General features: G+C 45.9%; 1 protein-coding gene across 2 annotated transcripts; it reads left to right on the top strand.

Annotated features, from left to right (window-relative positions):
- Positions 1-170: 170 nt before the first annotated feature.
- Positions 171-27811, top strand: LOC139421456 (ras-associating and dilute domain-containing protein-like). 2 transcript variants are annotated; one of them, XM_071172380.1, is made up of 15 exons: positions 171-999; positions 1319-1657; positions 1922-2157; positions 3234-3568; positions 7105-7809; positions 8055-8092; positions 8779-9073; positions 11815-12034; positions 12395-12567; positions 18420-18564; positions 20397-20560; positions 20723-21110; positions 25374-25528; positions 26373-26512; positions 26689-27811. In XM_071172380.1, exons 1-15 carry the CDS (start codon positions 872-874, stop codon positions 26786-26788), a joined length of 3561 nt encoding a protein of 1186 aa, XP_071028481.1. In that variant the 5' UTR covers positions 171-871; the 3' UTR covers positions 26789-27811. The 2 variants fall into 2 exon arrangements, with proteins under 2 accessions (XP_071028481.1, XP_071028482.1); XM_071172381.1 differs by having other exon boundaries at positions 204-999; positions 25377-25528.

Genomic DNA, 27811 nt, shown 5'->3' with positions numbered 1-27811 from the left:
TGGAGATAGCCTCAATTGAGCTGCCCATGCTGTCCCAGACGTTATAATGGCACAGATACAAAGATGTGTCCTATAGCTAGCTCTATCCGTGCTCCTTTACTCAGTTCATCGCATTTTCAAATCCCTCCCCACAACTCTCCCATGAGCGAAATGAGCAATGACGTCAGGGTAGTAACTCCAGCACCACTTTTCAAACAGGTTGCATTCTACCAGACAACCAGTATGTGTTGGGCACTGAACTGTTGAATGCGCCTAACGGGATAAGGAGAGATGGCATGGAGCAGACAGGTCAAGAATCGCAGGGTGCTTCGAATAACACATAGTCTAGTTAAGTATCTGAAATTGATCATTTATTAGAAGTAATTCACATTGGATGTATTTATTTATTTTTAGAAGATACATTTTTTTAAAACTAGCGCTCGTGTAGCTGTCCCGAACGTGGATACATTGTATCTGATTCTGACCAACTAACTTCTGTTCATGAAAACAATTTAGCAACAATTGTATCGAACGGATTACAGTCGTATTTTGTGTTTCCTGATATTGTTGAGTTGGAAATTCGGAATATAACTGTAATTTGAAAGCGAGTGTATTTTGGAAGATGCCTGATGTCTAATGCCACTGGACGAGAATACATTTTCTCCACGTCGTGCTTCTTTACGAAAACTTGTCAGAGTTAGTTTACAAACTGCCTGAATTGACACATTCCTAGTTGGCTTCATCACCACGAGAAAGTGTGGATTCCAGTGTCAAATACCACAATGGACTGAGTATATTTGTCACAAATAGTTTATTTTGAGAATAGTGCCTTACCGTGCTTTCTAGGGAGCACTTTGACCTATAATATAGCCTACATCTGAACTAAGTCGTGATGATTTCGGAGGAACGGAGTAGTCACGTATCCAAACAAGCCCTCAACTTTCCAGTGGGCCTATTGATCCGCTCGCCAAAGAAGAGCCTGGCAAAGCTAGGGAGGAATCCAAGCAATGGATCCCTGCAGTAAGTCATTATTTATATCCAGTGTGTCTACTTTGCAGAATAGGATTTCAGTTTTGTTACATGCAGCTGCCTGGGATTTTGTATTTTCAAATGGAGGTATGGCCTTCAATAGAAATATAATTTATTTGTCGAGAGGTGCTCGAAATACTGTCCTCTTATTAATTACCCATTAATTTTGTGTCCTCTCTTGAACTCTCACTTTCATTTACATCTGCCTTGCTCTCTCTGTTTCACCCTGTCACGATTTATGTCTCTGTCTCTTATTTATCTCTCTCTCTCTCTGTCTCTCCATCTACCCATCCATTTCTCCCTCTCTCAGGTCCAACACCTCGGATGGCACCACCCATTCAGCAGAGAGTACAGGCGTGAGGCAGCCGGCCAAGAACAAAATCCGCCGCCACAACAACAGACTGTCGACGGTGTTCAACCGGAGCCCCCTCCTGCGGGGAGACAGTGGACAGGGGCATGTCCCAGATGGCAGGAGCATGGCGGGGGACATGCAGGCTGCAGATGACCCTGCTGAGCTGTCCAGTCAGATGTCTGCCCCAGGTATCCTAAGGATCTTTGGCAGCGACATCTGCCAGGGAACCAACTACAAGAGTGTGCTGGCCACGACTCGCTCCAGTGCCAAGGAACTTGTCAAAGAGGCCCTGGAGAGGTGAGGGGTTAGGGATGCCCACTGGCATAATGTGATTTGTTAGCATTAACTTCAATGCTAACAGGCAAGCAGAAAGAGAACATTCCTCAAGGCTGAATGGCATGGACTGCAATACTGCTCATCCCAATATAGTGGGAACCATTGCAAATCACTTAAAGCTGGTGATATGGATATTTTACCCAAATTATCTCAAAGTCATTTTATTTCAGGAGGAATTAGATCTTATCATGGTATTCTGACTGAACCTCTTTTATTGTTGCTTAGATACTGTCTGGAGAAAGAGGATCCCAGTCGATATGTGCTGTGCGACGTGATTGGCCAGACCGGAGCAGACCACCAATGGAAGACAGAGTGCTTTCGGGTCGTGGGTGACCACGAGAAGCCCCTCATGCTGCAGTCGCTATGGAAACCCAAAGAAGGCTTCTCCAGACGCTTTGAGATCCAGAAGAGAGTGAGCGTAGAGGAACAGACTGCTAAAGAGACCGACACCGTCACTGCAGGTACGTCAACCACACAGGTGCAGCTCAGTGACCCCACTAACAACAACCTAAAGCCCAGGTCATCATTCTGTCTCTGTTGGGGTGGCATTGGATCTCCTATCTCTGTCACTAACTGTAGGGTAATAGAATCCATTGTCCAGCTTATCATGAGACAGAGCAGGGGAGATGGCAGGCAAGTGAGAGGTCAGAGAAAAACAAAAGCTGCAGTGAGGGGTAGACAAGGTCAGAGTGTCCCCTCTCTCTTATCTGGGATTGACGACAGGGTCCCAACAGGTCCCTCTGAAGCCCCCAGGGCAGGGAACTGGCTGTGGCTGGATAAGCTTTTTCCGCTGGGACCTGAATGTCTCCACCGTTCCACATGTTATTCTTTCCATCAGAGCCTGCTTCCTGCACACTGGACACTGTGTGGTCTTGTTGACTTTGGCGTGCGTTTGTTGTGATTTTCAGTTTTTATCAAACCCCACAACCCCACATCACCCTCCACTCTCTTTGCTCCACTCTGATTGGGGGAAGCTGGGGGAAGTTGCCCCCTCTGCAGGCCTGACCAGCCCCCCTGACACAGTGTGGCAGAACAATGTGGAAGAACGCCCACTTCCACAGCTGATAAGGCCTGGGAGCAGGAGCTGTTAGCTGGTGTGAAGCTGAGCTCTCTGGACATTCCATGGTGCTTAATGGCTCCAAATGAGCTGAATAGTGTTTATTTTGCGGTACATCAGCCCAACAGCCAGGAACGCCTGTTGATATCAGATAGAGGACAACACCTCTCACTACACCTCCAGATTTCCTCTCCTTCCCCTTCTATGTTTGGTTTGACTGAGAGCCAACTCAGTAAACATTATGATATGGTGGTGTGTGATGGACTGGAATGATTTGATGGAAGATCTCCACTAATAGTTTATTGAGTGTTTAGTATACGGTGAAGTTTCAGTTTATGCATAGATGATGAAGTTTATGTTACATTGACTATATCAGGACACAATCAATGATTTTGTAATAAACTATGAATACATGATTAGTAATCACTTCTCTGCATCTAGTCTCATCCTCCCTCTCTCCTGTGCTCCTCTCTGCCCCAGGTATCAACGCCCAGGCTCGTAAGCTCCAGAAGGGCCGTTCGCGGGTCACCTCTCTGTTCATGGACGGCAGTGGTGAGGATGTGGAGGGCCTGGGGATGTGGAGGAGTCTCAGTGAGATGGACCTGTCTGCCATGGAGAAGGAGGCCGTGCGGGCCCAGCAGAAGGCCCAGCTCATCAGGGAGGACCCGGAGGCCGAGGCCGACAAGGAGGCCCTGCGTCTGGGCATGGAGAAGGAGGAGACGGAGAGCAGTGACGACAACACCACCCAGTACTCCATCCACCCGCCCTTTGACTTCCCCTACTTCCTGCTACTGCAGGGATACAGCTACAGACAGGTAGGAAAACTGGGAAGTGAAGCTGTTGCCACTGTTATACATTAAACCCAGATGCATTTGTTTGTCTATCGGATTATTGATTCACTTAAATGATGAGTAACTTTAATGAAAGGATTGGCTTCAGTTTACACAGCTGAAGTCAATTTGTTAGATAAGAGTCAGTCTTTTCTTGAATAGTTAGGCTCAGAATAGGTTTGTACGGTTGGAGAATGTGTCCGGCTGCGACACATTCATGTTGAAATCCTTTACAGAGGGCCTGGGCAGCCAGATAGCAGCAGCTGTAATTGGTTGAGCCGGGTGGCTGCTCCATTGAAGACCTTTCAAGGTTCTCAAGTGTCTCTTGGCAGGGTGGCAGAAACACTGTGACGAAAGGCTTTTCAGAGACACCGAGGCGTAAACAAGTGTACTCCACTACACTATAGAGGCTCCCACTGAACCTCTTAGGTTAAGACCTGGGGTTAAAATCCCCAGAAACAGAGCAAGACAGTGAGAGAGAGGAGCAGAGAGCAGAGGGCTTTAGCTGCAGTGAGGATGCTATAACAGGGACAGCGAGAGACTGAGTCTTGCTGCTGGATTGTACAATGGGCTCAGAGTTTTGGATCCACGAGCTCAAGCAGAGTCGGAGTAGACCGGCACTGAGTGGGCCAGCCTAGGTCATGTACTGGAGAGGCGGGAAGACGGAGCTGGCCCTGGCCCAGCAGTAGAGTTCCCACACTGGGATGTGTTGTCTGTCGTCAGGGCTCGTTGAATAGATAAGGAACACTGTGTTCACAATCACAGTTCAGCTCAGCCCTGCTGGCTCTGCAGTGGAGGTGGCGATAGGCCTGATTAAAGGTACATAGTATTAGAGAAGAGAGCAAAAGGAACACTGTAATGTCTAAACAAACTCAGTGGATGGTCACGTACACATGCCTAGCTTACACATTTGCACACAGGCTCGTGCATGCCAGAACACACATGCACATTTAGGCACAAAAGCTGCACATTCAACAAATATATATATATATATTCCTTTCAAAAATAGATTCTGTGGGTGACAGATTTTTTCACCAACATTCTGGATATTTCAATGCAAAACCAGAGTGAGAGTGGCAGGCTGTGGCCTAAGCAGAGAGCCAGAGGGCCAGAGAGCCAGAGGGCCAGAGAGCCAGAGGGCCAGAGAGCCAGAGAGCCAGAGAGCCAGAGAGCCAGAGAGCCAGAGGGCCAGAGAGCCAGAGAGCCAGAGAGCCAGAGAGCCAGAGAGCCAGAGAGCCAGAGAACCAGAGAGCCAGAGGGCCAGAGAGCCAGAGAGCCAGAGAGCCAGAGGGCCAGAGAGCAAGAGGGCCAGAGGGCCAGAGAGCCAGAGAGCCAGAGGGCCAGAGGGCCAGAGAGCCAGAGAGCCAGAAAACCAGAGAGCCAGAGGGCCAGAGAGCCAGAGGGCCAGAGAGCCAGAGGGCCAGATAGCCAGAGAGCCAGAGGGCCAGAGAGCCAGAGAGCCAGAGGGCCAGAGGGCCAGAGAGCCAGAGAGCCAGAGAGCCAGAGAGCCAGAGGGCCAGAGAGCCAGAGGGCCAGAGAGCCAGAGAGCCAGAGAGCCAGAGGGCCAGAGAGCCAGAGAGCCAGAGAGCCAGAGAGCCAGGCTCATTCATAGAAACAGGAAATGCTGCTGCTCTCTGTTGTTTGATCCTCATTGTGGAGACTGCTGAGTGTGCAGGACACTGGGTGGGGTGTGCCAGATACTGGGGGAAGTACTGAGCCCGCCCCTGGTCTGGCCACTCGACAACAATAAGTCACTCATATATCAGTCCTATGGAATACAAATGTTCCAGCTACATAAATGAAATTGTTTTCTCAGGCTTGACTAGTTATTTTCAGGCTTGACTAGTTATTTTCGAAAGTGTCTTTGTGTTTCCAGACCAGATTTTCCTGAACTTAATCACCTGTGAACCATGAGAGCTGTAGTGGATTTGATTTCCTTGTAAGTGTTGTTGTTCAAGTGCAGGTCAGTGTAGTCACAATTCACATTGACTCACAGCTATTAACTCCCTTCCTAGACAGTTTGATCTATTCTGCCAGATATCATGTGCAGGAAAATAAATACCATTTAACCATTTAACCATTTAGTTAGTTAAGTGTATGTGCTCAAACACACTGCTCACAAGCTGATTGGCTTCCTTGCTAGCTGGGATGATACAGTATCAGGGCTTTCATACAGGGTATGAAAGAAGAGCAGGGTTATAGTGAAGGAAGTTGTCAAGGAAGTGAGTTTGTGGTTGACGATACATGACGTACCGCCCCCACCTACCGTCAACGAATCATGTCAATGTGGAGCTATAAGGAGCCCTCCGCATTGTTACAAAATTTGAGAGGTGCGATGCGGTACGGAGCTTGATTTGGCCTCTGCATGCCTCCGGAGGCTCAGCAATTGCGACACACCCTCCATATGGAGCCTCCGACTACATTTTCAGATCAACCATAAATTGCCTTTAATAGACTTGGGACATAGAAGGTCATGACCTCCCCCACACTGATCCTCAACAGAGGGTCCCCACAGGGGTACTCAGCCCACTCCTGTACAGCTCACCCATGACTGCGTGGCCACACACTTCTCCAACTCAATCATCAAGTTTTCTGATGACACAACAGTGGTAGGCTGTTAAAAATCCTTCTTTAACCTGTCTCCTACCCTTCATCTACACTGATTGAAGTGGATTTTTACGTCAAAAGGGATAATATCTTTCACCTGGATTCACCTGGTCAGTCTATGTCATGGAAAGAGCATAATGTTTTGTACTCAGTGTTTTTTTTTTTTTTTTTTGCTCGTTCTTTCTTTTTTGGGGGAGATTATGTGTGTATTGTTTAAAAAAAAGTGATTGTTTCATCCACTTCTCACTCCCCCTTGCTGCTCCTTCTATGGACAGTCTACCCCCCCACCCCAAATGGACACTTACCCTGCCCCCACATTTATCATTGCTACAGTTGTAAATGTGTATAAAATATTATTATTATTATTATTGTCGAAATTCACTTCTCTTTTTCTATTCTGCACTGTTGGAGCTCAGAGCATACGAATTTCACTGTACCCTGCGATAACATCTACAACCCTGCGCATGTGACTAATAAACTCTTTAAAAAAAATACAAATCTGCAAATCTGTGTACTTTGATTTCATTTAACATGGACTTATGGTTTCACACCTAAGCCCTTCCATTCCTGTTCCTCCACCACACTGCCAGTACATGCTTATCCTGGATCTGTTCTGTCCTCACATAACACACACCTCTAATGCGCCTGCTTGATCAATCTCCAAACGATTACACAACTTCTCTATTAAAGTCCTAGGTCTTTTATTTGCACTTTGTATTGTGGTGTCAAAGTGCATGTGTTTACTTTGTAGTTAGGTACTAGGCAGGAGCAGTGTAATTACAGTGTAGTTAATACATAGTAGTTACTAATGATCATAGCATATTGCAAACTGAAACCAGTTCATTAATTAATGCGCCAGTCATTCTCATGGATTCCGCTGGTTGACCTTCCATTGCCCCTCCTCTACGCTGCAGGACTTTGTCATCTACCTGATGAGCGGCACCACCACCATCTTCGGCTGCTGCAGGGAGCACTGTAACGGAGAGGATGAGGAAAGGCTCAAGGTGGACATCCTCCTCTTTGCCCCGGACATTCTTCCCCAGCACTGCTGTGTCAGGCGCCTGGACTCTACCAACTCCTTCCCGGGGGACACCAAGCGGACTCTGACCCTGCTGAAGCCCCTCCACGGAGCCCCCGTCACCCGGAATGGTTTCCTCCTGAAGGAGGAGGTGGAGCTGACCCCTGGGGACCTGGTGGGTCTGGGCCGACACTACCTGTTCATGTTTAAAGACCCTACCGCCGCCCCAGTGGCCCCACAGACCCCTCTCTGGATGAAACAACTCTGCCCCGACCATGGCGGAGGAATGGGAGTGTCATCCTCCTGTCAATCATGTGGCTCCGCCCTCCCCATGAAATGGCCTAGGGTCCAGAGGAAGCCGGCTCCTCCTCGGTGGAAGGACCCAGAGGGTGGAGAGGTATCTCTGAGCTATGAGTTGGAGCAGGAGGACAGGGTCCTGCAGGAGGTCCTGGTCATGGTGGACCCCAATGGGGACGAGGCCAAACTGACCCCTGCCTTCCTGCTGAGCCTGTCCATCCAACACTCAGCCACCACGTTCCAGCTGACACACTTCCGAAGGTTGCTGCTCCGCATAGCCAGTCAGATCCAGCTCACCATGTGGGTGAGTAAAACTATGCACCTCCACTATGCACAAAAACAATGCACTCTCTCCAGTCAAACGATTGACCTTTTATATCATCACGCCACAAATAAACCTTGAATGGTTAGGAATTCAACATACTGTGTGTCTCAGGGGTACTGTAAAGAAATAAATGTAATGTAAGGTGTCATCAGGATGGAATATCACTTAGATAGGCTTGCTGCTGGTTTGAAATGAATGTCGTCTTTATCTCTGTCCCCTTGCAGGAGAAGACAAATGAGCTTGCTGTGATCCAACCAGAAAGGTGAGTAGCCACCTCTCCAACCTCAATCACTCAGCCTGCCCCAGAAATGCTAACAATGAACAGCAAAGATAACAACAGGGTGCAGAACAGTGGCAACCTGCTGCCTCTGACACTAACACCCCTTTCAACTTTAGTGTTTGCTATGAGTCATATACAGACTGTATGTAAAGCTAGGAGTCTTAGAATATGATGCTACTGCCTTCCACTACATTCCAACAACAATGCTACTTGAATTTCTGGGAGGGATGTGTAGTACACAGATATAGCATTCTCTCATTGTCACATGTCCCAGTGACTTCTTTACAGAATAAGAAGCTGAGAAGGAGTCATGGTCTCTTGATGTTCATACTTCTCTATATGCCGCCCATTGAAGTGTATGAAGTCAAAATTATATCTCATGATGATTTAATATTATGGAACATTATTGTAGGGCACTGTATTCCAAAGCTGTGCTTAGGCTGCCTGCTGAGAAAGGAGGAAGGATTTTTAAGAATGAATGTTTCATTTCATATTTCACTCAATTGCACATGGAAATCAAATGTAATGGTTTAAATTAGCATTCATTCCAAGGGATAGATTCATGATGTAAAATATGAGTCACTTGCAAGCCACTTTTAGTGCCATTCACCCAGTACAGGGTATTTGTTGGACTGAACTCAGACCTGTCTATATGTCTCCACTTGCAGGAGCTACAGTGATGTCCAGCAAGAGCCAGAGGATGTGCAGCTGCTGAGCATAGAGGAGCTGATCCCAGGCCTGCGGCCGCTGGTGCTGTGGATGGCCAACTCCATCGAGCTGCTGCACTTCATCCAGCATGACGTTCCCCAGCTGCTGCCCTGGAGGCAGGAGGAAGAGGAGGAGGAGGGCTCAGAGCCAGAGTCAGAGATGTGGTCCACTAGGACTGCCAGTGAGGAGGCCATGACGGTCCTGGAGGAGGTCATCATGTTCACCTTCCAGCAGTCTGTCTATTACCTCACCAAGGTCAGTGCATAGTCACACATACTATAATCATACATTGTAGATGACATTCCATTTGCTCCGTTCCAGCCATCATTATGAACCATCCTCCCCTCACCAGCCTCCACTGATACACTCACCAATAGATTACATGCATGCAGCATGCACACAAACATAGACACGTGCCTTGCACACACAATTAGCACACACACCGCACATGTACACAAATAATAACATCCTTGACTATTTGCTCCAGAAAACCTTGCACAGCCCAAATAGAAAGCCATCTTTTGCCTGTGGACTACGGGAAGCAGGACTAGAGACCTTATGAACACCATTCTCCGTTTGCTGGTAGCATGCCAGACAATAAGCCATAATAAACCAGGGGAAACATGCACACTCCCTCTGGCTCTCTCAGTAAGGATAGGCGTGTCAGATAGTGTCATCTTTTCCAGTGGAATAAAGGACTACTTATCATCTTTTTAATATTCTGTAAATCCACTTCGAGGGTATTTCCAAAGTCTTTTGAAATATTTATAGAGAGCAACAAAAGGTCTATCCTGTTCAACAGTGAGCCCCAGGAAGACACTCCCAGGCAGGGTTTACTGGAGTTTCCTATGTTTGGGCCCTATAACTAACTCTATGACATTAACAGAGCACCATCACTGCCACAGTAACCCAGAGACCAGCAATAGACAACCAATGCCTGGCGATGACTGTTCCAGGATGGGAGGGAGCACCGGCATGGGTGGGAACAGGAACAGGATTGTATGTGCTGTTGTTGTTTTGAATGCTCCGAGACCACCTCTTCCTGTCCCTAGATTTCCGTTTCATGGCAGAAACCATTGATAAAAGAAAGCTTACACATGCCTGTCAACTTTCCCTGTTGACAGGAACATTTACATTTTTACATGGTGAGGGGAAGGTCATTTTTCCCCCCATAGTTACAGGCTCTAGCTCTCCCTGTTGCATGAAACAAGCTTCGATTCCCCCTGTCACAAGGGGATTTATGGATGATTTAAGATGAAGTCGTCAACCCTGTTACGGTCAATCCTGTTACGGTCAACCCTGTTACCTTATTTGGCACTTAATAGGCACTTACTATAGTCCATTTTTTATTTAACCTCATGAGTTGGAAAAAACGTTTTTTTAGAACATGTACTGTTTATGACAGAATGCTAAAGTAGGTGAAATATAACATTTTTGTTTTTTCCAACAAGTTACACTACTCAAAAGACACCTAATTGGTGGAACAACTAACCATGAGACAAAACACTCCAGGAGAAGTTGTAGGAGAAGTTTATTCTCATGCCTATTACTCACTGGTACTGCCATTCCTTAGTAGTCAACAGCATGGGCTATTATCAGCTAGTTTATGATCCTTGGCATTTATTTATTATGGGAATTATCAGGAGGCTGGAGGGGGCAGAGCGGGGTTGAGTCACTGGGAAACATTTGTGTTTCTGTCAGGAATGGCCAGTACCAGTGTTATCAATGGGATTCCCAGGACTGTGTATGGTACACTGTTAACAATGGTGAGTGTCAAGACTGGACAGTCTCAGGCCCCTGGCTATCAGGCCCCTGGCTATCAGGCCCCTGGCTATCAGGCCCCTGGCTATCCCCCTTTGGAGGGGAAGTGTGTCTGTCCCTGTCTGGCTTTCTGTAACCGCTCCTCCTTGGGCTCTGACTGTTTTCTGATTGGCTCAGGGAGCTCAGGGTCAGTGGGCATAGCCCTGTTGACTAAGTCACGGATTCCTCTGCAGTTTTACTGAATCTGTCAACAAATGTTCGCATGTTGATGAAGGTTTATTTTATAGAGAGTATGGCTGATAAAGTGAGAATCGCTGACAAAACGTCCCTTTTAAAGAGCAATATATAATACAGTATACTTTCTGTATTAGTGGTACTGGGTACAGTAGCTGTGACTGTAAGGTTTCTTATCTCCCTCTCTCTCCTCAGAGAGGTGCTGTGTTAGACTATGGTACAGTAGCTGTGACTGTAAGGTTTCTTATCTCCCTCTCTCTCCTCAGAGAGGTGCTGTGTTAGACTATGGTACAGTAGCTGTGACTGTAAGGTTTCTTATCTCCCTCTCTCTCCTCAGAGAGGTGCTGTGTTAGACTATGGTACAGTAGCTGTGACTGTAAGGTTTCTTATCTCCCTCTCTCTCCTCAGAGAGGTGCTGTGTTAGACTATGGTACAGTAGCTGTGACTGTAAGGTTTCTTATCTCCCTCCCTCTCTCTCCTCAGAGAGGTGCTGTGTTAGACTATGGTACAGTAGCTGTGACTGTAAGGTTTCTTATCTCCCTCTCTCTCCTCAGAGAGGTGCTGTGTTAGACTATGGTACAGTAGCTGTGACTGTAAGGTTTCTTATCTACAGTAGCCTCTCTCTCCTCAGAGAGGTGCTGTGTTAGACTATGGTACAGTAGCTGTGACTGTAAGGTTTCTTATCTCCCTCTCTCTCCTCAGAGAGGTGCTGTGTTAGACTATGGTACAGTAGCTGTGACTGTAAGGTTTCTTATCTCCCTCTCTCTCCTCAGAGAGGTGCTGTGTTAGACTATGGTACAGTAGCTGTGACTGTAAGGTTTCTTATCTCCCTCTCTCTCCTCAGAGAGGTGCTGTGTTAGACTATGGTACAGTAGCTGTGACTGTAAGGTTTCTTATCTCCCTCTCTCTCCTCAGAGAGGTGCTGTGCTAGACTATGGTACAGTGAGGTAAAGTCATGTAGCTGTGACTAACACCTCTAGCATGCCTCTCTCTGTCCTCAGAGTATGTACTCGGCACTGCCAGGCCTGCTGGATGGGAACCCGTTCTCGGAGAGCGGGCAACTGCGTGTGCCCGAGGGCGTGAGTGGCATCCTGGATGTCCTGAAGGAGGCGCTGTCTCTGCTCAACGCCTTCCAGGTGCACTCTGACATCAGCTCGCAGCTCTGCGCCTACCTCTTCTTCTTCACCAACGCATCCCTCTTCAACGCACTCATGGAGAGAGGTGAGACCTTCAACATGCTCTGTTTCTCATCCATGGGGTTTTGTAGGATCAAATCTTAAAATCCTCAAAGTCCTATCACAAGTATCCTCATAAAATACACACTGTATGTGTTAATGGGATACTTTGGGATTTGGACTTTCCCCAGGGTAAGATGAACTTGTGGATATAATTTTTATGTTTCTGTGTCCACTATGGAGAACGTTAGAGGTAGTTTCGTGAGCCAATGCTAACCAGCGTTAGTGCAATAACTGGAAGTCTATGGGTATCTGCTAGCATGCTGCATCTTATAGAAGTTTCATTACATTCAATAGCTATGATCGACATTACATGAGCATGTCTGGATGGTGTTTTGTTCTGCAGGCTCTGGAGGTGGGTTCTACCAGTGGTCTAGAGGGGTCCAGATCAGGGCCAACCTGGACCTGCTGATGGACTGGATACAGGGGATGGGCCTAGGAGACCTGGCTGTGGAGTTCTTCCAGAAGCTCTCTGCTGCTGTCAATCTGCTGGCAACGCCCAAGGAGAACCTACTACAGGTCAGAGGGCACTTCCTTTATTTTCACTTCTTGTTTCGGTTTGGTCTGCTGAGTCAGAGCACTAAATAACACTGCAGCCAAGATGTCCAAAGCAGTCTGAACATATAGTGTATCAAAATGGTATTTTACAGTGTATTAGACTGTACATCACCAAGTGTCTCAGCTCATTATTGGTACACTAATCTCTGTTAACCCAAAAGTAAAATCATTATTAATTTGGTCAACTGCGTGATTTACTTCTGGGTCTATACGTGTTAGGAATTGTGAGTTCCGGCAGTTTGCAACGTTTCCACCCTCGCAAAAATAAACTCTTATCCAAAGCCCCCCCCCCCCCCTTCCGATCTGTGTGGGCCACATGTGAATCACTTGTAGCCGAGCAGTTTAAGCCCCGCCTTCGTTCAATCCTGATAGTCCATATTAGAGGTCGACCGATTAATCGGAATGTCCGATTAATTAGGGCCGATTTCAAGTTTTCGTAACAATCGAAAATCTGTAATTTTGGACATCGATTTTGCCGATTTTCTTTTTTTTCTTTTTCTTTTACACCTTTATTTAATCTTTATCTAACTAGGCAAGTCAGTTAAGAACACATTCTTATTTTCAATGACGGCTAGGAACGGTGTGTTAACTGCCTTGGTCAGGGGCAGAACGACAGATTTTTACCTTGTCAGCTCAGGGATTCAATCTTGCAACCTTAAGGTTAACTAGTCCAACGCTCTAACCACCTGCCTCACGAGGAGCCCGCCTGTTACGCGAATGCAGTAAGAAGCCAAGGTAAGTTGCTAGCTAGTATTAAACTTAATCAATCATAATCACATGGTTGATGATATTACTAGTTTATCTAGCGTGTCCTACGTTGCATATAATCGACGCAGTGCGCATTCGCGAAAAAGGACTGTCGTTGCTCCAACGTGTACCTAACCATAAACACCAATGCCTTTCTTAAAATCAATACACAGAAGTATATATTTTTTAACCTGCATATTTAGCTAAAAGAAATCCAGGTTAGCAGGCAATATTAACCAGGTGAAATTGTGTCACTTCTCTTGCGTTCATTGCACGCAGAGTCAGGGTATATGCAACAGTTTGGGCCGCCTGGCTCGTTGCGAACTAATTTGCCAGAATTTTACATAATTATGACATAATATTGAAGGTTGTGCAATGTAACAGGAATATTTAGACTGATGGATGCCACCCGTTAGATAAAATACAGAACGCTTCCGTATTTCACTGAAAGAATAAACGTCTTGTTTTCGAGATGATAGTTTCCGGATTCGATCATATTAATGCCCTAAGGCTCGCAATTCTGTGTGTTATTATGTTATTAATTAAGTCTATGATTTGATAGAGCAGTCTGACAGAGCGATGGTAGGCAGCAGCAGGCTCATAACATTCATTCAAACAGCACTTTCGTGCGTTTTGCCATCAGCTCTGCTGTCTATGACTTCAAGCCTATCAACTTCCAAGATTAGGCTGGTGTAATGTGATGTGAAATGGCTAGCTAGTTTGCGGGGTGTGCGCTAATAGTATTTCAAACGTCAGTTGCTCTGAGACTTGGAGTAGTTGTTCCCCTTGATCTGCATGGGTAACGCTGCTTCGAGGGTGGCTGTTGTCGTTGTGTTCCTGGTTCGTGCCCAGGTAGGAGCGAGGAGAGATACGGAAGCTATACTGTTACACTGGCTATACTAAAATGCCTAGAAGAACATCCAATAGTCAAAGGTATATGAAATACAAATGGTATAGAGAGAAATAGTCCTATAATTCTTATAATAACTACAACCTAAAACTTCTTACCTGGGAATATTGAAGACTCATGTTAAAAGGAACCACCAGCTTTCATATGTTCTCATGTTCTGAGCAAGGAACTTAAACGTTAGCTTTCTTACATAGCACATATTCTCATAGCACTTTTACTTTCTTCTCCAACACTTTGTTTTTGCATTATTTAAACCAAATTGAACATGTTTCAATATTTATTTGAGGCTAAATTGATTTTATTGATGTATTATAATAAGTTAAAATAAGTGTTCATTCAGTATGGTTGTAATTGTCATTATTAAAAATACATTTTAAAAACCGTCCGATTAATCGGCATCGGCTTTTTTTGTCCTCCAATAATCGGTATCGGTATCGGAGTTGATAAGTCATAATCGGTTGACCTCTAGTCCATATAACCAGTGACGAAAACCCAAAGACTGAAACTACTGCAGTTCGTTATCACAGGGATCCCATTCAGTCTCGGCAGATTATTGGGTCTACATGCAGAATCTGCCCACAGGAGATTATTGACATATTATTGACATGCCTCGAGTGGGAAACCTTTGGGAAGTATTTAGGAAAATCTGACAAAACATTGAAAACATTCATGACTCATCACTGAAACTCTGTTTCCCTACATTTCATTGCTAACTAGGTTTTACTCTTAGAAATGCATGTTGTCTTTGATGGAGGTGATACTGTTGAAGTAGTTATAAGATAATAACATTGCGAGTATAGTTTGAATGGGCCATTGTGGGGTGAGAGGTGTTGTTTGTTCACTGCCACACTAGTTGTGGGAGAAGGTGTGTGTACACAGACTGTTGGTTTTATACCTCTACAGCACCTTACTAAACATTCCCCTGCCCTGGCCAGTTATCAGATCTGGAAAAATACTGCAGGCTTCAGGTACCTGCAGGGGAATGTTTAGTAAGGTGCTATAGAGGTATAAAAGCAACAGTCTGTGTACACACACCTTCTCCCACAACTAGTGTGGCAGTGAACAAACAACATCTCTCACCCCACAATGGCCCATTCAAACTACTATCACAATGTTATTATCTTAGTACGATACACACTTCTGATGTTATGAGAACAGTTAGACTGGTCTTAACACTATCGGTGTGATGTCAACACCTAGATGGTAATGGTAAAGCAATGAAGCAATGGGGTGTTAATGACAACATTTTTGTCCACTATAGCAATTCTGAATGTATCCATTGTAGACCACAGGTGTTTCACAAGGTATGGAACAGATTGAAAATGTTAGAGCTGAAAGCTTTTTTTCACTGACGGATGTCAGCTGAGTGGAACTCACACGCACCACCACAAGACATCATTAAAAAAGCCTGACAGAGCTGTGGGAGAGGGAAAATAATGCATGGAAACAATGGAATTTTTCCCACCAAATTGTACTCTACATCTCCTATTATGCAATGACTTCTCATCTATTGACGAAGAAAATACACATTTTGCCAAGATAGGCAGTCCTTGCACCTAGAACTTAAACAAATAGACATAATAATAATTCATAATTAGGTGGGTGCTTATATTTATCATGTTTCACACATGTACAAGTGTGTATATTATAGACGTGTGAATTGGAAATGTGTTTTTTGCATATCCCAACTCCCCCTTAGACATCCTCGGACAGTGGGGTCATGGCCAGGTTCACTGTATGTATGTTTAAATCCCATGTTGTTGATGCCTGTGGCTTTAAACTGTGTGCCACTGAGTAGTTAATCCTTCCTTAAGCATGCCATTCTCTCTGTAATCCACTGAAAGGAGGATCATGTTTACTGGGGGAAGTTGAGCCTTAACATATCTGGTGGTGGTTGGGTTAGTTAACACGATTCCAGGCTGTATCACATCCGGCCGTGATTGGGAGTCCCATAGGGTGGCGCACAATTGGCCCAGCGTCATCCGGGTTTGGCCGGGGTAGGCCGTCAATGTAAATAAGAATTTGTTCTTAACTGTCTTGCCTAGTTAAATAAAGTTTAAATAAACAAATTAAACAAATAAGTGGAGAAACAAATGTTAAACACACACTCATATCCTGTTTCTGGTCATGTTTATGACACCTGTAAAGATAAGGGAGATTGGGAAAACCTGTTGCCAGTCTGTGTGTGACACAAGGCTGGCTTTAGCCCTGTCACCTTCATAGAAAAGAGTGACCTCTGCCGTGACAGGCCCACACTACTGTATGTCTCATCCTATGAATGTCCAGGGGCTGCAGGAAGGCTGTGGACACGTCATGGTCTTGTAATGTTCTCCCGGGTTAGTACATGAGATAATCACCTCCTACTCATCCCAATTACAGCACTGTTGTTGTGGATAGTTGTGGGTTTTATCTTAAAACCACAGTTTGCACAGCCCTAAAGCATCAAATTCAGTCAGAAAGTTGTATTTTCTCCTGCAGCTTCCCTCATATTTAATTTAGATCCAGAGTTGATAGTTTCTTGATCTGATTCACCAGGAATGGAGAAAGGAGCCTGCTGAGACTCAACCGGACTGACAGTGTAGCATTTCACTCTTCAATCCACAGCCATAAGGGGCTAATACAATTTGAGACAACACCTGTTCTCAATATCTAACCAGAAGGCAGCCATGGTAACAGCCCCAAAACAGCTCTGCAGTAGTAGAACCAGTCTCCCCTCAGTCAAAGGCTGCCTCTCTCCTCTATTCGTGGGGACTGTTGCTAGGAGGCTGGTGGTGTTGTGTATGGATCACTCCCATGGCACGAGGTCAGATGTTGTGGTTGGTAAAATGGAGCACACACCCTTGTGATATTCTCCATTTTCCATCTGGAGTTCTGGGCTCGAGAGAGTGAGGGACATAGTAAATTACCAGTGATGTGGCATGGTTTTGTCATGGCTGAGCTCTCTCAGTCTCCAGTAATTACCGATGATACAAAGTTAGGATGATTGTGTCATTGATGCCATAATGTTATGCCACTTATGATTGGGATACACCAAGTCAAATAGTAGATATAGTAAATATAGACTTAAAATAATGTAAAAAAGAAGTCTTCCTGCAGCCCCTGGACATTCATAGGATGACATTCATAACTCCTCCTTCTGGCCAGCCTCTGTGCTGTCATGCGACAAAGAGGGTGTGCTCATTGGAGGAATGACAGGTTACAAGGCTGGGGTAAATATGGTCTGATATATTCTACACAATGCCTGTCAGCATACCAATAACACCTCTATGCCAATGATGTCATCTTGAAATGATTCACCTATGTCTTTCTGGTTAGTTACTGAGTCATTAAAACACCTCAGCTCTCCAAGGTGTGTCTGAGTGAATGAGGAAATAGTTGAAGATGAAGTCTCTTGTGTGTTTATTCCCACTAACCAGACAGAGGTCAACTGAGAGGATAACAAACACCTGATTGTTCATAGTCATATAACACATACAGAAATCTAGACGCTGTAATTAGCACATCTTCTGATGACATCTGACGCTTGACGTTTATGACTCATCAATGTTTAGTCATATGGATGGAAAATGTGACATTCAGGAACATTGACCTCCACAATCAAGCATTTGAACATTTCTCCATTCTGTGTGTGAGTGTATGTGTGTGTGTGTGTGTGTGTGTGTGTGTGTGTGTGTGTGTGTGTGTGTGTGTGTGTGTGTGTGTGTGTGTGTGTGTGTGTGTGTGTGCGTGCGTGTTTGCGCGTGTGCGTGTGTGTGCATGTGTGTGTGTGTTGATTTTATTACTACAGACAGTGATAGAGGTTGGCATGACAAGTATTACTTACAGTCCTAGATTTATTTTCCTTATAAATTCATCACCACATAATCTGTCATTGGAATGACACAAATATGAAATTACAGTACTTGGACAGATTTATGGTTTGAAATATTTTTTACACAAATAGCTTTGTGTTGAAATAACCCCACTGAGGAAATGCTACCCTGTCATTTTTAGTTTCACTAACAACAATGACATCAAACAGCTCTGCCAGCTCTTGCCTTTAAATGATGTTTACTCTTTTGTGAAATATGCAATCATATTCCTTGTATCATGGTCCTTGTGCCTGTACATTGATATTCTTGTAACGTGTGAGTGTACATATGTGTGTGTGTTTCAGGCATCATGGAGCTCTCTGAGGACTGAGTTCATGCCTCTGAACCCAGCCCAACTGCACCACATGCTGAGGGAGTATAACCCAGGCAGGGCCTGTCCTGCAGACTGGAACCCCTCGCCAGACGAGGCGGAGGCTGCCCTCAGGACCAGTGAGTGGAACACAGATACAGCAGAGTCACAGCGGGTAGCCAAACAGACACACAGACACGTTCACGTGTATAAACCATATTTTGAAACAAACAAGCACACGTATTTCTTGGACACAAACAAATTCACATAGCCTATGTAGTCTGTACGCTTGTGTATACAAACTCACTCTGCCAAGATTCAATCAGATCAGACTGTCGCCCATGCCCTGATAAGGTTACACGGAACCCAAATCGGCTGAGCGCGTGCGCCATCGTGCATAAATGTATTTTGTCCCCCTACACCAAACCTGATCACGACAGGTTACGGCAGGTTAAAATATCAACACAAACTCTGAACCAATTACATTAATTGTCGAAAATTAAGGTCGAAAAGCATTAAACATTTATGGCAATTTAGCTAGTTAGCTCGCAATTTCTAGCTAATTTGTCCTATTTAGCTAGCTTGCTGTTGCTAGCTAATTTGTCCTGGGATATAAACATTGAGTTGTTATTTTACCTGAAATGCACAAGGTCCTCTACTTTGACAATTAATCCACACATTAAACGGTCAACCGTTTCTAGTCATCTCTCCTCCTTCCAGGCTTTTTCATCTTTGCACTTATATGGTGATTGGCATCTAAACTTTCATAGTATTACCACGACGACCAGCAGTGCGTCTTTCAATCACCGACGTGGGTATAACCAATGAGGAAATGGCACGTGGGTACCTGCTTCTACAAACCAATGAGGAGATGGGAGAGGCAGGACTTGCAGCGCGATCTGCATCAGAAATAGAAAGGACTTCTATTTTAGCCCTTGGCAACGCAGACGCTCGTTAACGTGCGCAAGCAGTGTGGGTGCAATAATTGAATAATAGATCTTTAAATGTATTTTGCAATGCGACGCGAGTGGTGTAGTCAGGGTATTAGTAACTAGAGGCCTATTCCCTGTTGTGTCTGAGAGTGGCTGTAACGTTCTTGGTGTAGTGGGTGAGAAGAGAAGTCAGGCGCAGGAAGCAGAGAGTTCAGGGTAGTGCCACTTTAATGCACCAAACGGCGAACATAAGCCAACCCCACAAAAACACAGGGTGCACAACAAAACAAATGCCCCAAACAAGGGGACTTAAACTGTCCAGCAAACCCCATGAAAATGGGAAACACGTAACCCACAGACGTGCACACAAGTTACACAAAAACAATCCCGCACAAAGAGCAGGCGGGCCTACCGGTAAATAAAGCCAGACTAATCAGCCTAAAACAAAAACAGGTGAAACCAATAAACAGAAAGGGGAGAAAGGATCAGTGGCAGCTAGTAGGCCGGTGACGACGACCGCCGAGCGGCACCCGAACAGGAAGGGGTGCCACCTTCGGTAGGAGTTGTGACAGTGGCTGAGTGTGTTCCCCAGAGTAATCCTGTCTGCCTGCCCCAGTCTAACTCTAAATTGGAGCATGAGTACAGGGGGAGGTTAGAGAGGAGAACCCTGTCCAGCCCAATCAGTCTCACCACGGAGTTAACTCTCAAATCCGCCCCTCGCAATATAGGACTTGGCACCTGTCTCCCTTCTCTGTCCCCTGTCACCTCACCTCTTCTGTGTGAATGGCCCAACTCCCGCTGGCACCCCCTGGGGGGAACTTTATCTTGTCCTAGAGGCCATGACTGTCTTTCTTTAATTGGAGAATCTAAAGGATTAACCTACAAATCAGATGTAATGAAGTTAATGAAGTAAAAGGAAATAACAAGTATAAATAATGTAGTGTACACCGTGAGAAAGCTCTTCCAGAGCTTCTGTTGTAATCTTTTCTGAGTCACGTCTTCTGTCTTTAATGATGTCCTGTATTTCCCTCCTCCTCTAGCTGGCATCCTGGAGAGTTTTGACAACCACCCTCCCCTTATCCTGCCCAGCAACACCTTCCACCTGGAGTTGGGTAAACCAATCACGGAACCCGCTCTGTTTGAGCAGCTCGGCCATCTGCAGGACTTCATCCGTAGTCTCCCCACCAGTCAAACAACACAGCAGGTAACCACCTATCTGACCTTCTGACTCTGTGTACCCAGATTTTACAAATATGCAATCTAATGAGAGGCAGTGGCCGCCCTGAACTGGTGGTGCTCAGTAAATTAGACATTTTAACTTTGATGTTTTTCCATCTCTGCTTTATTGACTTGTCCCTCCCTTCAGGCACTAAGCGGGACAGCTACAGACGCCAAGTCTGCGACCTCACGCTCCTCGCCCTCTGTCACAGTGGTGGTCCCTGACCCAGTTCCCCGCCCCTCGCTCAGGGCAGAGGTGGACTCTTTGAGCCCTGCGGCGCCACCTCAGGCCCGGGGGTCTCATGGTGACCTAAGCTGCTGCCTGGCAGAGGCAGAGTTGACCCTCAAGCTGAAGAGTCTGGAGCTGCAGAACACCCTACCTAGGAGTAGCCAGGCTGACCTGGGATGCCACAAGAGCCTGGCTCTGGACCCCTCCTGCCTGCTGACGCCCCCCAACACCCCCCAGGGCATGGGCCTGTCTCAGTCTGAGCTGGAGGCAGACCTGCAGGAGGGAGCAGCACGGCAGCACAGGAAAGGTAACACAGAGGGCTATGTCATACAGTCAGGCTACATACAGAGCATTCAGTTACAATACAAACAGCTCTGATTGACAGAAAAGAAGCATAAAAAGCCATGTGTCAGCTGAAGTGTGTTATTGACCAATCATAACAGAGGATTGATGATGCTGTAACAGTGGGGGGCACATACTGTACATAGTAATACTAAAAGAAACGGATCCTGTCTCAATCCCCTTGGATGAATTACGAAGACAAAGAATAACAAAGGATCCCTTCATGGCCTTTCCCTCCCTCTGCGGGTTTTGATTAAAGTGATGTAAAACTCCTGTCACAGCAAATACAGCCACCTCGGCTCACACTGTGGCTCATGTACCTAACCCCTGGAGTTAGGTCGCTAGTGCCTCCCTCGTAATATCAACCCACCAATGACTGACAGGCTCCATTAAAGGAAGAATTTGTCTGCTTGACCCGGGAGACCCTGGTGCATATTTGTCCACAGTGGCTCCAGGTTGACACAAGGTGCTTGATATGACAGGAGGAGGAGGAGAGCTCTCATCCTCCCTTCACCTCTTCAACCCTATTGACTTTGGACAGAAACTACAGGTCATTGGAGGAATAAAGAGCTGTTCTGGCTGTGTAAAGGTTGTGTTCTCCCTGTAGGGTGGATTCCATGTGTAGAGGAAAGGCCATTTTCTCCTCAGGCCTATTGTTTTTTGAAGCTCTGCTCATGAGGTCATCTGTAGGAGTGGATGGGAGGGGAACGTGAGCAGACTGCTCTCTGGTTACGATTTATTCTGTGGTGGAGGAGTTGAGCTGAGAAAGGGGAGGGAAGGACTAAACATCTTATTCCGTAACTGGGAGGGACACTTCCAGGGTTAACTTCCAGGGATAGCAATGACGTCCCCCTCCCTAAAGCAGGTCAGCTTTCTCTGGAGATGTCTCAAACAACGTGTAAGATTCTAACACTTTTATATAAGTCCTATACCAGCCATACTCAACAGGCAGAGCACAGTCCGGATCAAGTTCCTCTTGTTATGTCCTTCACTGACAGACCTTAGAGAGCTATTTATAACCTGTCAGAAATGTTCAGTGGATTACTACTAGCCGATGTTAGCTAGATGGGTAAATTAGACTAACCAGCTATCTAAATCCTGTAGTTATCATGGCCAGATTACGTGCCCAGGGGCCTCAACACCAGCGGCCCGCATTGATTTTGTTCAGTTACTCAGGTATCATATAAACACACAGAAATGTCAATATGTGTAGAATATCAAGAAATTAGCTTTAAAACGTCAAAATGCGTAGAATTTCAGGAAATTAGGTTTAAACTGACAACATTTTCTCTCAGCCAGCAATGTGGCTGTGTACAATTGAAACAGTTTGAGGTCGCATGGGTTGGGAGGTGGGGGTTTGCTACTATGCCGATTAATGACAATACCTATCCGGACCTTTGCCACCTAGGAAATGTGTGTGACCGCCGGACATTCTCAAATAGTAGTCTAGTACGCCTGTCCTATACAGTACATTGACCTTTTCTCAAGGGATACAATCGTTGAGTCAAACACCTAGCAAAAGAGAGTGAGTCTATAAGTTTGATGCCACTTCATCTAAAACATTGTGAGAATCCTTAATGTTTCTGATTTCAGATACCACAGTCCCAGGTCATATCCAAACAACAGGTTAGATAATAAAAGCCCTTTAGTCCAGTAGAATCTTTCCTGTTGAATAACACCAGATAATTCCCTCAACTCTAAATCAGAGACAAACACTCTGTTTAACATTTGATTGTGTGTAAGTGCTTACCGCCTGCTTAAAACTCCCTGACCCCCTGTGTGGTTGTGTGTAAGTGCTTACCGCCTGCTTAAAGCTCCCTGACCCCCTGTGTGGTTGTGTGTAAGTGCTTACCGCCTGCTTAAAACTTCCTGGCCCCCTGTGTGGTTGTGTGTAAGTGCTTACCGCCTGCTTAAAGCTCCCTGACCCCCTGTGTGGTTGTGTGTAAGTGCTTACCGCCTGCTTAAAGCTTCCTGGCCCCCTGTGTGGTTGTGTGTAAGTGCTTACCGCCTGCTTAAAGCTTCCTGGCCCCCTGTGTGGTTGTGTGTAAGTGCTTACCGCCTGCTGAAAGCTCCCTGACCCCCTGTGTGGTTGGGTGTAAATGCTTACCGCCTGCTTAAAGCTTCCTGGCCCCCTGTGTGGTTGTGTGTAAGTGCTTACCGCCTGCTTAAAGCTTCCTGGCCCCCTGTGTGGTTGTGTGTAAGTGCTTACCGCCTGCTTAAAGCTTCCTGACCCCTTGTGTGGTTGTGTGTAAGTGCTTACCGCCTGCTTAAAGCTTCCTGGCCCCATGTGTGGTTGTGTGTAAATAGGGCTTTACTAAAGCTTCCATTTTGTTGATCATAATCAGAACTCATTACGATCAATGGCCCTTGTCTTTATACGGGCTCTATGGTTTAATAGTTTGTCATAAACCTAAGATATTGTTATGAAAATTATGTACTATTGAACATTACGCACTTTCACAGAAATATTCTCTAATCATGTCATATCCCTGGTTATGACATTGGCCATAGCTTCCCTCCATGTATTACTGTGGCCTCCCAGTCCCATAGAGTGCTCCTGCTCTCTGCTCTCAACCTCGGTGGTTTTGGGCGCTAACGGTAACTTACCGCTATTTTTGGTAGCATTGCTAATCCTTTAATCTGTACCAAGAATTACAGAGAGGTGGTGATGTCAGGAGAGAAAAGATCAGTGGCTGACCCGTCATGGGAATTTACAGTTGGGTTGGTGCGTGGAATCTTAATCGGGACAGGCATTGTCCAGAGCAGGTCCTGTATGGGGGACAGATGGGCTCGGGCTGGGGGAGAGCAGGGGAGACCAGAGGGGGACCAGGGGGAGACCAGGGGGAGACTAGGGGGAGACCAGGGGGAGACTAGGGGAGACCAGGGGGAGACTAGGGGAGAGCAGGGGGACACCAGGGGGAGACCAGGGGGAGACTAGGGGAGAGCAGGGGGACACCAGGGTTAGAGCAGGGGGAGAGCAAGGGGACACCAGGGGGAGACCAGGGGAGAGCAGGGGGACACCAGGGGGAGACCAGGGGAGAGCAGGGGGACACCAGGGTTAGAGCAGGGGGAGAGCAGGGGGACACCAGGGGGAGACCAGGGGAAAGCAGGGGGACACCAGGGTTAGAGCAGGGGGAGAGCAGGGGGAGAGCAGGGGGACACCAGGGGGAGACCAGGGGAGAGCAGGGGGACACCAGGGTTAGAGCAGGGGGACACCAGGGGGACACCAGGGTTAGAGCAGGGGGACACCAGGGGGAGACCAGGGGAGAGCAGGGGGACACCAGGGTTAGAGCAGGGGGAGAGCAGGGGGACACCAGGGGGAGACCAGGGGAGAGCAGGGGGACACCAGGGGAGGGGGGTGGGGGGGGGGGGGGGGTGAAAGTGTAGGGCATGCTGGTGGTACTGTTGCTGGTGACTAGGTTGTTGTGACAGGATAAATACACCACAGAGCACCGGACCAACCTGAGGAAGAGCTTTCCCAAGGCCCCAAAGCTTTACATGTAGAGCTTGTTCTCAGTGGGGTTCTGTATGGTTCTCATTACAACGTCTATGCATTTAGTGGACTCCCCACAGTTTTATAGCTCTCAGACTTGACATGATTTTTATATGGAGTCCAAATGCAACATCTGTGTTCAATATTAGTGGTAGTTATATGTATGTTGAGGAGGTCAAACCAACTGCGTGTCCCTCTGGAGCAGCTCAGATGAACCTCCAGTCTTTGATCCATATATTTTCCTATTGGTAGAAATAATAATCCTTATAACACTAATGCCTCTGGACTTCAAAACAAGCCCAGTATTGTGAACTTCTCTTTCATATGACCAGACAGACAGACAGACAGACAGACAAGACAGACAAGACAGACAGACAGACAGACAGACAGACAAGACAGACAGACAGACAGACAGACAGACAGACAGACAGACAGACAGACAGACAGACAGACACAGACAGACAGACAGACAGACAGACAGACAGACAGACAGACAGACAGACAGACAGACAGAGACCCCTAGAAGGTACTGTAGAGGGAAAACCAAAGGGGAACAGACACTACTTTCATGTTTTCTCCTGAAGTAAACCCTGTCTCAAATTGCCACAGTGATATGATTTCTTTATAATTTCATTAAAATGACCACAATAACAGGAAAAGTATAACTTTAAACAGAGTTAAGGTTGGATTGGATACTGTGTATAATGTGGGGTGTTCTTGTGTGTGTCTCCTCAGCAGGCAGCTGCCCAAGGGAATGTTCTGAGAGAAGGAATGGGAATGTGGAGGAAGATAATGCAGAGGAAGAGGAGGAGAAAGAGAGGGATGAAGTGTTTACTGTGGAGCTACACAGAGGACCTCATGGTCTAGGCCTGGCACTGGTGGATGGAATGGTGGGTGAAATCCTTGTCTTTATTCCTCCACCTCCTCCTTTGTTCATCTCCTTCACCCAAGTCTCATCTTCCTTTTTGTTTCTCAAACCTCCATTTCTTATTTTTCACCTCTCTGCATGGGGAAATCAATGGAACTTGAAAAAGCTCTAATATTCTGTTTGGTTACAAAGGTTACATATTCCCCATGATTAACTGTGTTACATCATCATGCATCAAAGTCAGGGAAATCTAGCTTGAAATGAATGATGAGTTGAACTGTGACGTAGATCTCAACTACAGATCGCAAGAAGAGCTGTTGAGCCTATGTGGGACTTTGTGTGTGTGTGTGTGTGTGTGTGTGTGTGTGTGTGTGTGTGTGTGTGTGTGTGTGTGTGTGTGTGTGTGTGTGGTTATGGTATGTGGGTGTGGTTGTGGGCTTAAGCTTGTGTTTACTAACAGGTGTACAACATGTGGTAAATGTGTTGACCTCCTTTTGAAGTCAGCCATGAACCACATTGAGAACACTAAGCTAATTTATAAGAACCGGTAGACTCCTCTATTGCACAATTGGCAGCTGCAATGGTTATTATTACCCTCATTCCAATGTCTGCCTTTGGCTTCAAATTCCACTAAAGTGCTGTTTTCATCATTTAATTCATAACAGAAACGTGCCTGGTCTGTGAAAGCCTCTACTCATGTATATGCATGCAGGTGTAGTGCTGTGGAGGATTCTATAACATGTGGTGCCCCCTGTAGGATAGAGATGAAACAGCGGAGATGTTCCTGTAATGATACTATAGTGCAGGTACGGCATGTCCTCAGTCCCAACCTCAACGCTTCCTGCATCCTCTTGTGTCCTGTGTAGAAAACACCTCTGAAGATGACTGGGATCTATATCAAGTCAGTGGTACCAGAGTCCCCAGCCGCCCAGTGCCAGAAGCTGAGGTTGGGAGATCGTATCCTGGCTGTGAACGGCATCAGTCTGGTTGGCATGGAATACCACATGTAAGTAGTGTAAGATGGAGACTGGTCTTTACCACCCTGTGTTGATTAAGAAGTTGTAATAGAGTACTGGATATTATTTAGGTAGTAAGAGTTATAAAACACAACATAGAGTAGTGCCGTTCCCTCCCTCTGTTTAACACACCCTCTGACGTTCTCTCTCGTTCTCTCTGTCACAGTGGTAGAGAGCTCATTCGTTCATCTGGAGATGCCCTCAGATTGCTGGTGGCCAAAAACGAGTACAAATCAACGGGGAAGAGCTCAGTGATCACGTGCTGAGTGGAAGGAAGGTTTCATTGGAGGCTTCCCCAAGTGACCGTTGACCCTCAGAAGGGAGCTTAATCTTCTCTTTTTATCCAACTAAGGAGCTTAGTTGTCTGTCACTACTTTACGAGACGTGATCCTCAACCAAAGGATAAAAGACACTTGACTGTTTATTTTGTTTTGGTGAATAATCTCTTCTCACTGAGTATGAAGCTTTACTGTACATAGAATGAACAGGAGGACACTCAAAGGTGGATGAAACCACTAGACTGAATCCACTATTGCTCAAGTCTTCTCTGAAGCACCCCTTTTGAATGAATGCAATTTCAAATGCAAACACTACATGTGTATCAACAACATGGTCCAGACAGCTTTGCAGAAGTGTTTTCTGTTGCCCCCTTTTCTTGCCAGCATGTGAATAAATGTACATGGTGAGCTGTCCTTCGTACCCAGAAAACACTGTGTTTGGGAGAGCAGAAAAGAACAGCGGTTAAGGCAGTTGATTCGAGCAGGGTTGAGCTTTTTCAGTGTCTTCAAGGACACTATCTACTGACTACAAATAGCTAGTGCACAGCATTCTGTCTGAAGATTGCTCAGCTTTACAAATGCCAAAACCCATAAGGAGTTATGCAAATATACCATTTTTATAGAACTGTAAATTATAATGTATTTTTTGAGTAAAAACTATGACTCATTCTAATGTTGTAGTGGCTGTATACTTTGGATATTTACTGAAGTGCTATCAGTGAAATACTTTCTGAAGCACTACTGTATAACGAAAGGTTGTCATGGACTCTATGGTTATCTATAAGACATTTCAGTGGATCTCAGTGATAATCTAATATAGATTCCTGGAGGTATCACTGCTAAACATCTCTGACTTTTCCCATGTAGTGACAGTGACACTATAACTTATGACTGTTTATGAAATGTTTATAAACAAATGACTACTTTATGACAGTTTTAAGTCAACTATCTCTCTTAACAGTGTTAAGTCTTCAATTTTATTGATGACAAATAAAAGAGTATTCCATTTTT

Source organism: Oncorhynchus clarkii, chromosome 12 (assembly GCF_045791955.1).
Source record: "Oncorhynchus clarkii lewisi isolate Uvic-CL-2024 chromosome 12, UVic_Ocla_1.0, whole genome shotgun sequence".
Lineage (NCBI taxonomy): Eukaryota > Metazoa > Chordata > Actinopteri > Salmoniformes > Salmonidae > Oncorhynchus > Oncorhynchus clarkii.
This window is presented reverse-complemented; position numbering and strand designations above follow the sequence as displayed.